At 44.5% G+C, this 10,556-nt stretch overlaps 2 protein-coding genes across 2 annotated transcripts; both read right to left on the bottom strand.

The window, feature by feature from the left end:
• Positions 1–1,475: 1,475 nt before the first annotated feature.
• Positions 1,476–2,810, bottom strand: LOC123427154 (cytochrome c biogenesis CcmF C-terminal-like mitochondrial protein). The gene has a single exon (XM_045111127.1). It carries the CDS (start codon positions 2,676–2,678, stop codon positions 1,611–1,613), a length of 1,068 nt encoding a protein of 355 aa, XP_044967062.1. The 5' UTR covers positions 2,679–2,810; the 3' UTR covers positions 1,476–1,610.
• Positions 2,811–3,202: 392 nt separating this feature from the next.
• Positions 3,203–4,167, bottom strand: LOC123427156 (cytochrome c biogenesis CcmF C-terminal-like mitochondrial protein). The gene has a single exon (XM_045111128.1). The coding sequence runs from the start codon at positions 4,049–4,051 to the stop codon at positions 3,224–3,226; it is 828 nt and encodes a 275-aa protein (XP_044967063.1). The 5' UTR covers positions 4,052–4,167; the 3' UTR covers positions 3,203–3,223.
• Positions 4,168–10,556: the final 6,389 nt, after the last annotated feature.

Genomic DNA, 10,556 nt, shown 5'->3' with positions numbered 1-10,556 from the left:
CAAAAGAAGCCGAAGCGAGAGCTCAATCAAAGAACCTTTATAGATCCTCATCATCCTCAGGTTCTGGATACACAGCGAGAAGGGAATCTTCCTGTTCGAATGGAAGATTTTCGAAAGAGAGGGGAGAAATCAATCACATGCGTGAGCGGATCGAGCTATTATATAATAAGTAACGGCTGAAAAAGCTATTCTTGGTAGATCCACTTGTCAAGGCGCGGAAAGCCGTGTTCCTTCTCAGCTCACACTTTCCTGATTGATTTGAAAGACCCTACACACCACCGTATCCTTGGCTTTCTTCCCACTTTCAAAGAACTTGCTATCATTCTTTCGATTCTATCTCCTCGCTTTAGGTCTTATGCTTCTTATTAAAGGGGTTATGCCACTCCGAGTCCATCAGTGTTGAAGGAATGGACAGAGACAGGCAAAGACAAAGTACTGATTTGACTACCGATAGAGAGCAGAGCTAGAGACAAGATGCCTAGGACCTGGAGGAGATCCATAAGAACCAAGTCGTGGAGAAGATAGCATCAAACTGGAGATAATAAACCTAACTCTCCGTGCTTTAATCGAGAATGGATACAGGGTCGTCGAGCGAAACCTTTATTAGGGGGTAGACCTACCTTGTTTTGTTGACTTATTGCTTTCCAGCAAAGCGTGCCGGCCCTATCTCTAAAGCACCAAACTTCCACATTTTAGGAGATGCCCTATCTTCCCTTAAAGAGCCAGCTTATTGAATAGAGCTGTCACTCCTTACCTTACCTAAGACCCCTTCGGGATATCTTTTGAAAACCTTTTCTCTGAAAAGAAAAGATGTTTGCGATCCCTTGCCCGCTCGATTAAAGAAAGTGGGATCTGGCCTTGCATTTTTTAGATAGGGCTCCCTCACGGCATTCTTGCTCTTGCATTTGAAAGTCGAATCAGGATTCCATCTAGAGAAAGGTTCCGAATGGAACTAGTGAATGTGTATGCCGAACGTAGGCAGGTATACCTGACCTTTGATATTAAGCTATGATCTCTCTTCTCTCTCTTGAAGTTCCCACAAAGCGACTCTGAACCTAAGACCGGGTTGTGGGATGTCTTTTGATATTCTAAACTAAGAAAAACGCAATTGGATTTCTTTTTATATCCCTATGATAGGAAATGAAAGAAAAGGTCGAGCTTAAGTCGATTCCATTGCGGAAAGAAAAGAGGCTCTCCCATTCCCACCTGATACGTCAAAAGCAATTGACTAATAAGGGGAACCAACCAGTCGAATTCGATTGATTATGTCACTCCGCATTACTATAAAAGGGCAGCAGCTTTCTACTAAAATGGGCTTTGGCACTCCTTCCGCTATTACTCGAAATAATAATAATAGTGAAAGGGCAGTCGAATTTGTGACTACGTCAAAGGCTCGTTTCACTCGAATTTAAAGGCTGTAACTCCTACTTATTTCTATTAATTAAAGCTTGCCCATGGCTGCTTTCTTCCCATTCTTTCTTCTTTCCACTAATCTAATGGTTTCATTCTCCCATCGAGAGGTTATGATACTAGCAAGAGTCCTATTCTTCTCCTCTCGATCCTACCTTGGGTTATGTTTGACAGGGATGGTCAGTGAACTTCTATTGGTTTCAAAGGAGGATAGAGATCCATTGGGGAAGGCTCGAAAGGTTATTCGATATCAAGGTTGACCCTCGACGCGCCGCAGCCACTATTTTTACTCCTTTTATGCAATTATGAACGAAACTTTCTCGATTCCAATGCAACTTATCCTTTTGGAGTTGACGTAACAAACTACGCGAGCCTCCCGATGAAGCCAACAGAAATCCTATCCGAATACTAAAAATAAAAGGCAATTTCATTATGGTGGTATACCAGCCGCCAGTTCTGGAACTTCCAGTTCCAATCGGAGCATATAGATCCGTAAATGGATTTGTATGTATAGCCACTTCAGTCGTGCTCCTCGTTTCTCGAATGGAAAAAAAGTATCTTCTTTCTGGGAACATGCTAAACCAGAAATTCTTATGTTCGTGATTCTTCATCCACCGATGCAGAAAATCTTCCAGTTTTCCATTCTCATATGAGGCAGGAAAGTTTATGGGCAACAGGTCGGCACGAAGTGATTCATCATGTTCAAACATGAACCTTTCGCTCGTTGGGGACGGTTTATAAATCATCAAATTCCCACAAATGGAATGAGAAGTGGGTCCATGTAAATGATCGAGACCTCGCAAACAACAACGTTCCTTCCCCATATGGAGTTCGGGACCCAAAGGCAATCGTTGAGTGAACTGTATCTTATTCGTATTAGTTGACCTAAGCCGCACCATTATTGCAGGGGTGGGGCTCGGCCTCCGAACCGTACGTGGGACGAGTTTCTGCCTCATACAGCTCGGGCCGAAGACCGGGGAAGTTGAGGAGAGATGGGGAGACCCAACTGCTGCCGGTCGGGACGGACAGGAAAGGGGGCGGGGATAAGCTTGTGAAGAAGCAAGCTTATTGCCCCACCCCCCAAAAACAAACCGAACCCAGCAAGAAAACGTATCCGCTTTAGCAACAAAGCGCTCATCCCTTGCTTGCTGCTTCGCGTTCTTTCTATTCCATCCCAGTCCATTCCGGGATAGGCGGCTAATATAATATGTGCAGTAGTCGTCGTCTGACCAATCGGCCCGGACACCAGACCGCTTGTGCCCGCCCATTCTGTCTCGCCCTAAATGGAATGGCTCTCTTAGTTACGCTGTGCCCCGACCCGAGTCCCCACGTCCGCTTTTATCCGCCCGCAACCCGGCCAACACAACATTAGGGCCGTCCCCCCCATTCTATGCTGACCCGGGCCGGGGATCGCTTTTTGGGAAGCCCGTTCCCACCGCGCTCACGGCCCGGCTGGCCTGCCAGCGGTAGTGGGAATTCTCCCGTTCCCTGGTCAAAAAAGGGTTGGTTGGATGCGGGATCTACTCCACGAGGAGCGGTACGGACGTAGATGATATCATCACGACCTCTCTTTGCGTACCGCTAGGGATGCTTAACGCCACTTCGCCAACTGGCATTACCTGCGCTTTCGTGTCTCTCAGTGTGGTCAGCACTGGGTGTTTCCGAGCAGCGAGGCTTACACCCATTCGCATTAATTCATCCAAAGTTCCTTACCCTTATGCACGAATTTTGGAATAAGGCATCTTCCTATCAAGGTTAAGGAGTCAACTGAGCATCTCAGCGGCGGGATTGAATACCCGGATCGAATCAGAGTTCACGCCGCCCGCCCTGAACAAATAGAATAGGAGGCGTGGGCCACAGGTCGCACATAAGCCATCGGGTCGCACGACAGAAGAACACCCAACATAAAGATGCACACTCCTCCATGTGAAATAGAAAGATTCATCTTCACTTTTTTGTAGTAGTCGTGACCAACAGCCATCAGCAGTCGGCTCGTTGGTAAGGCGAGAGCTTCAAGCCCGCTTTCTGGTGGCACACCCCCCAAACAAGCACCACTCGACGAGGGGGGGGCGGGGAAAGCTACAGGCCCAAAACCTTCGACCCTTCTTTCTATATGGGGGTGCCCGGGGCACCTCATCTTGTCATTTTGTTGCTCATTCCCCTTAGGCCGAAGTGTTTGGCCTTTACTTCGGAGCGCCCGCTCACGCTTCGCTGACCTATCGCGTGGTAAAGAGAAGAGAGTACGAAAGAATTGTAAACAGAGCAGACCGCAGAAAGATTCTAAATATGACAAGTCCCCCATGGATTCGATAATAAGGAAATGAAGAACGGGAACGAAACGAAATAAAGCATTTCTAGCGGATGAGCTTCTCTCCATTTTGTCTGGTAATAGAATAGGGCGGCTTGCTTTGACCAACACTCCACTTTTAGCTCTGTCCATGGAGCGTATGAATTTCCTTAAATGTAGATAGACCAAAAAAGGGAATAAAGGGATAGGAATAGGAATTATAGTACCATTGGAAGAAGAGGCACCAGTGGGAACATCTCTACTGACGAACCATTTCAATAGTACGGGTGCTGCCGTGCCACGGGGCACGACCATGGAAGTAATGAAAAAGAAGAAGTTCTGTAGTTGGACCATCTGCTCTATCCGTTCGATTTGAGCTTCTCCAGAGAAGATGAGACGCTAAAAATGAAAGTGTTCGCAACGCATACCGAAAAAGGGTACCTATGTTGCCGACCATTAATGACTAGTTTGAAGACCAGGAGCAGGGGCACGTGCCAAGAAAGATTTGTTACTTTCCCTATGGTTTTCGAACGTTTTCAATAAAACCTTCTCGTAGAAGTATTTTCACAAAGTTTTCGGTAATATTAGTAGATGCTATTCGAACCCTTCCTTTTATTAAGATTAGAATTCTTATTCTTATTATTATCTAATTATTCTTTTTTTTCATGTATATGCGTCAGACACAATCTACTAATTGATCTATATTCTGATACCCTACTATATCATAGTCTCTACTACTAGTATTTTTAATACCTCAGGAGCTCATGAGACTCTTTTAGTGAAATTCATAAGTCTCAATTCCCGAGCGATCGCACCAAAAACTCGAGTTCCTTTTGGATTTCCTTCTTGATCAATGACAACCGTCATCATATCGTATTATCATACCGTTGTCACGTTTGAGTTCTTTACATGTACGTACAATTACAGCTCGTCTTACTTCTGTCTGATCTTTCTAGAGGCATTTTGGGCACTGCTTCTTTGATTACAGCAACAATAACGTCACCAATATGAGCATATCAGTGATTACCAGCTCCTAAGATTCGAATACATATCAATTCGATAGCCCCACTCCGTTGTTATCCGCTACATTCAAAAGGGTCTGAGTGAGATGGATCTTGGAAGTCTGGTTTTTGATTGGATAGTGATCTCGGGCACGAGTGGTTGATCTTCGCGGGCCGTGAATGGCCATGGAAAGGAGTATTGATGTCAATATGTTCGATCGAGAAGATTGGACGATGAAAGACGGATCCTTTGTGGTTTGAATAATAGGCTGTGGTCTCGATATTGGGCTATGGGCTGATTGCTTTCTGTATGAGCCTCTTGTGATTGGGCTCTCGTGGGCGGATTACCCGATGTGTACTCATCTTCCAACAAAGAGGAGAGGACAGGGCTACTGCTGGTCCACGCATGAGAGCTCCTCTGTGTCTTTCCGGAAATTACTTCGACTCGCAAAGGTGATCCCAGCCCACAATACAATCAGTAGTTTACTTAACTGATATAAAGAGTTTCCCCTGCCTGCCCCTACTATCAATTGATAATACATAAATGATCCGGGGCTAGTGTTGGGTAGCCGGGCCCACTAGAATTCAAGTGCTTCTTATCGATTCAATACGCCCTTAACGGATCCCCGTGCTTTATCTCCATTGGGTGGAGCAAGACCCTTGTCCTATCTTTTCTTTACAGAGCAATAGAAATGATGGTTGCCCCTCGCTGCACTGACCAATGATATCTCAGAAGAGAGAAAGACTTCTATAACTTGCCAATGATATCTAGTGGGCACTACGAACTCCAGGCATACTGTACTTGACCACCCTACTTTGCTTTGTCCCTATTAGGCGAAATCAATACTTACTTTCAATTGGTAGAGAGGAAGAAGAGAACTGACACTAGTAATAGGTTGATGACTTCTCTTAACAGAACTGACACTAGTAATAGGTTGATGACTTCTCTGACTTAATAGCTGGCCGACTTCTCTTCATGGATCACCGTTCTATATAGTTAGGCGCAGCATCGCGTTTAACCACCTATCCCTATTCCCTCAATCGATACCGTCCAACTATCCTTTTATTGGGACAGCAGCATACTTCTCGTTAGGGACAATAGTTCCTATACTTAACTAACCTCTGTGCGCAATCACTGTTTGACACATCATTCTTTCAGCTTTTCGTTCTTGACGACTCTGTTTGACGGAGCCTGACCTTGAACTAGCTTTTTGCAACACAAACCACTATCTTTACTTTCCTTTAGCAATAGTATCTAACTATCAATTCATAAGAGTCAAACGGGTGGGTCCATCCCATCTATCGACAGGTCCTGATACCGGATCTGGGAAACAAGCAATACTCGCCGCAATTCCTTAATGAAAAAAAGACCTATCTTCTCTTGAAAGACTGTCCTTTCCTCGCTTGTTATTGTGATATCAATGAAAGAAAGCTGGATACTGACTTCTTCCCAAGAGCTCTATCAGCCCTGAATTCCTTAGCCATACGACTCTTCCTTAGTTTCCTAATGCTGGTGGCCCTAGCTAGTGGTGAGACGGGGCATATACTATTCTCGGTCTTATAACGAAGAGGTTGCCTAGTTTGAACCGAACACTGTACTTGATCTCTCGTCCTATCACAAACAAGTCTCTTCCCCCGAGTCCTAGTAGACTAGTCCAAGTAGTCCGGGACAATAGCGTCCCGTCTCTTCGCTGACCCCTGGCACACAATCACTATAAGACAAAGCAAGACAAACCTCTCTTATCCTTCTCGGCTAGAAGTTACAAGTTTCCTGTTCCGGTTTCGGCATGAGGGAAGTGCCTGAAATCGATTCAATTCTTATCTCCGATTTCGAACTCCGGCTGGATTCTTATGACCAAGAGCTATTTTCTTGGTCAGAAGAATGGAAGGACAACGAGAAGATGGTTCGGTTGCTCCTGCTGGAATATTCCATTTATTTAATACTCCGACTCGCGTAACCCCGAATGGCAATGTTGTTATTGCGGTTGGTCAGATCAATAAGACAACAAGGGAGTCAGAATATTCTGATAATAGCAAACAGGGCTTTGGAATCTATGGAAGGAGCCTTCAATGCTTCTCCAGTGTCAACCATTAGTCGATAACAGAATGAAATGCCACAATTAAGTTGAAAAAGAGAGTCATTAAAAAGAGGCATGCTTGAAAAAGAGTACAGATAATATGTTATGGATGTGAGGAGCCTCACCCAGTACTTTTCTTACTAAACTAAAAAACTCTACTCTCCTTTCACAGCCAACCCACCCATTGCTATTTCGAGCTCGATAAAAAGGAAAGTTCACGTGCCAATCCTTACCATTGGTAACTGTAATTACCAAGCCTAATCTTTCACTGAATACCGAGTAAAGCAAGCAAGAAAGAGGGAAGGAGCAGCTGTTTTCGAGCTAGGCTCGATCCCTTTTTCATCCACTTCTCGCTATTTTTAATTCTACTTGAATTAGTTCTTCCTAAGTTTAGTGAGGTGAGTACTGCATCCATAACTAGAGGACTTGCTTTTCTGCTTGGCTCCCAGGGGAAGTTGGATTGGATAAGAGGAATTGAAGCGCAAGGAAGGCAGTCGGTATTCAAACAACTATTCAGAGTTCCCAACTCTGGGTAAAGGAAATCTGTACTTGACGACTGAACCAAATCCTTTGCCTTTATTTATTCTATTATTTTTATATAGATCAGCTGAAAACAAAACAAAAATACTACTACGTTGGGACAATGACCCACCTTTCTCTGCTCAACCTGTCATCTTCTCTCCTCGCTCCCTGGGACAAATAAGACTATTTATTAAGTGATAAACAAGAGAAACTAGTGATATTATCTAAGCTTCTGGCCATGTCTGATTGGCATTCAAGTCTGCCTTCCATTGCTTGAAAAGGCCTAGCACCGTAAGTAGCAATTGGCTATGTCCAAACTCAAACGTCGTATTTTATCTAAGCACAGGAGTCGTAATAAGGAAAGAAGACATAAGAATGGGAAGTATCCGCTAGTTATAACGTAGTATAAAGAGAGCTATTTCATGGATCTTGGTCACAATAAAAAGAATCCAATAATGATCTATCAACTAAATGAGTTTATTATATAATCCCGTATCTTCAAGGTTGTTAAGATGATTTAGTAGATGTGTCGGTATCGTTTTCATCTGCCGTTGGGAGTGACTGCTTTGCTAATCTATCCTTTTATCCTTCTTTTCGGAGACAAGCACATATTACCGTAACCTAGTGATTAATATATCCTGTTGGTACTACTTCGTCGAGCAATCAATCCTTTTTCCATTCTTGTTCTGAGGTTGTCAGCTTCCTCCGATGGCACCACTTGTACTCTCTGTCGGAATCTGTAGACATAGTTTCTGGGCGTCTTTAAAAACTGATCGACATAGTTGTCACACACAAACCTGCGCAACGGCTTTGGAGTAAAAGAATCTCCTGCCCGGTCACACACATCATCTCGAGCGCGGAATCTACTACTCTAACAAGATACTCGGCTCGGGTAAATCATGCTTTCGTTATGCGAGGAAAGTGAAAGGAAAGAGGGAAAGGGAGACACTGGGCAATCCGGAATCGATGAAATCACTGTTTTTTCGCCTTGTAATATGTCCGGTTACATTCCAAAGATGAATCAGACCAGGAGATAGATAAGCGCTATGGCGGACACATGGAATAAGAATTTGAAAAGTAATGATCAACTTTATGGATCCATAGGTAGATTCACTTGTGAAGCTATGGGATGGGACAAGATTCAAAAGTACCAAAAGTAAGTTAAGTGGGACGCTGAGTTCATTGCTGCGATCGAGGGTCCAAAGCTTTGGGAGAAGAGGGGATCTGTACCTTCATCTGAAAACTATTCGCCGGTTGTCCGCATTCCTCTCCTCGAGCGAAAGGTGTTCCCACGCAATCGCTATCGCTGTTCCTACGACGTAGTCAATACGCATTGGAATAATGGCATCCCCTCCACCATAGTAAGAAGTAACGGGTCTACGCCCTGCTTCCTTGTTCGGTTCTGGTTACGGGAACGGTTGACTTTCGAAATAAAATACCCTTCTTCCCTGTTTTGCAAATTCACCTAGAGCTAGCGAAGCGAGTCCGTTTCCTAAGGACGAGCGATGAAGAGCTTTTTAGAATTAAATATTGGTCTACGCCCTCCTTTGATGCCCAGAGGAAGAAAAGCGAAGGCAAAGCAATGGCATGGGCATGAAAGGCTACGTAAATAAGTACTTCCCCGAAAGAAAGGGGGCAGTCTAAGGCGGGACCTATCCACTACTTGTGAAGTAATAGAAGAGAGGATTTCTCGTATCTAGCGGAAGTACCACTACCAATGCTAGGCTCCGTAGAAAGGACATCGGCTCCTACGCATCCTACGCATTAGCGAACCTACGATAAATGAAATACGAATTATTAGCGCTATTAGGGACGAGCTCCTGCTTCCTCGGTTTCCTATCCGATCAGAAATCCTATCCTTGCTAAAACCAATCCAATCCACGAAAAGCATCGTATTGTAACACTTGTTAAAAAACAAAAAGTGTTGTGAATTCGATTGAGTTCGAAAGCACATTCCCTTGCTAGAGATATTCCTTTTATTCATCCCGGATTGTGTGAATGCGTTCACACCTATCCCGAGTGGGTATAGTTACGTGGTTAAGTAATCCCTTCCTATGCGAGGTTCATTGTATGAGAGAACATAAGGAAAGGCTTGATACATCCATGTCTAGCTCATGTCGATCTTCGTGTCATTTTTCTTTCATTAGCTCAGTAGGATAGTCCACGTTGCTAGGATGTGTGGGTCTAGTCAGGTCGTGACCCTCGATCAAACCATCCTAGCAATGCCCTCTTCTCAAAACAGGCGTTCGATGTACGGATCATCGCCGCTTGTCTTTGGGGGTGGGATTTTGGAATTGGAAATTGGAATTGGAAGGTTTGACAGCGCGGCAAATAAGTAAATCTCTTCGACATAGCTGAAGAGAAATCGAGATTGTGTGTTTGGAGAGGTGTAGATTGTAGATTCCAGCCGAGAAGACCAGGAAAAGATAAGGATAAAGAATGTCATATATCTCAGGAGCTAGATCACTTCCCGATGAACAAGTCAGAATTGCCTCAACAAAAATGGATGGAATTGGACCGAAAAAAGCCATTCAGCTTCGTTATCGATTAGGTATCAGTGGGAACATCAAGATGAATGAGTTAACTAAGTATCAGATCGACCAAATTGAACAAATGATAGCTCAAGATCATGTTGTTCATTGGGAATTGAAGAGGGGAGAACGAGCAGACATCGAACGATTAATTTCTATTTCTCGTTATCGTGGAATTCGTCATCAAGATGGATCGCCCTTACACGGTCAACGAACTCATACTAATGCAAGGACTGCTCGCAAGCAAATTCGGAAATGAAAGAAGGCTACCGAAAGAACAAGCAACGGATTTCGCGCTCATCCCTTGCTAAAGCGCATACGTTTTCTTGCTCCTTGGTACTTGTCTGATCAATCACACTGTTCATTAGTTCACTTGATTTTTCGTTCGATGTCTTGAACCGCTTACTAATCACGTATACGTATAGTAGGCCCCCTTCGCCACTCCACGTCTGGCCCGTCTTGGTCTCGCTCACTTCGCCCGCCTATCGTATCGGCTCGGCTTCGTCCGTCAAGCGACAGCTTCTGCCTCTGACGGCTTCACTATCGCTCATGACTGGTAGTAGTTGTCTCTATGTAGTAGTCGGCCTTTGTTAAGCTTCGCCAGAAGCGACTAGTCGCTTCCCGAATGCCTCTTTCTTGTACTAATTAATGTGTATGGTCTAGTCTTTCCAATGCCTCCTTCCTTGCCGCCAACGCACGCTAGATGGAGAGTAAGCAAGCTACCTTG

Source organism: Hordeum vulgare, chromosome 2H (assembly GCF_904849725.1).
Source record: "Hordeum vulgare subsp. vulgare chromosome 2H, MorexV3_pseudomolecules_assembly, whole genome shotgun sequence".
Classification (NCBI taxonomy): Eukaryota; Viridiplantae; Streptophyta; class Magnoliopsida; order Poales; family Poaceae; genus Hordeum; species Hordeum vulgare.
This window is presented reverse-complemented; position numbering and strand designations above follow the sequence as displayed.

Bases quoted from the DNA above. Each gene is read 5' to 3' on its own strand.
- LOC123427154 (XM_045111127.1), bottom strand. From the start codon at position 2,678: ATGGGCGGGCACAAGCGGTCTGGTGTCCGGGCCGATTGGTCAGACGAC.
- LOC123427156 (XM_045111128.1), bottom strand. From the start codon at position 4,051: ATGGTCCAACTACAGAACTTCTTCTTTTTCATTACTTCCATGGTCGTG.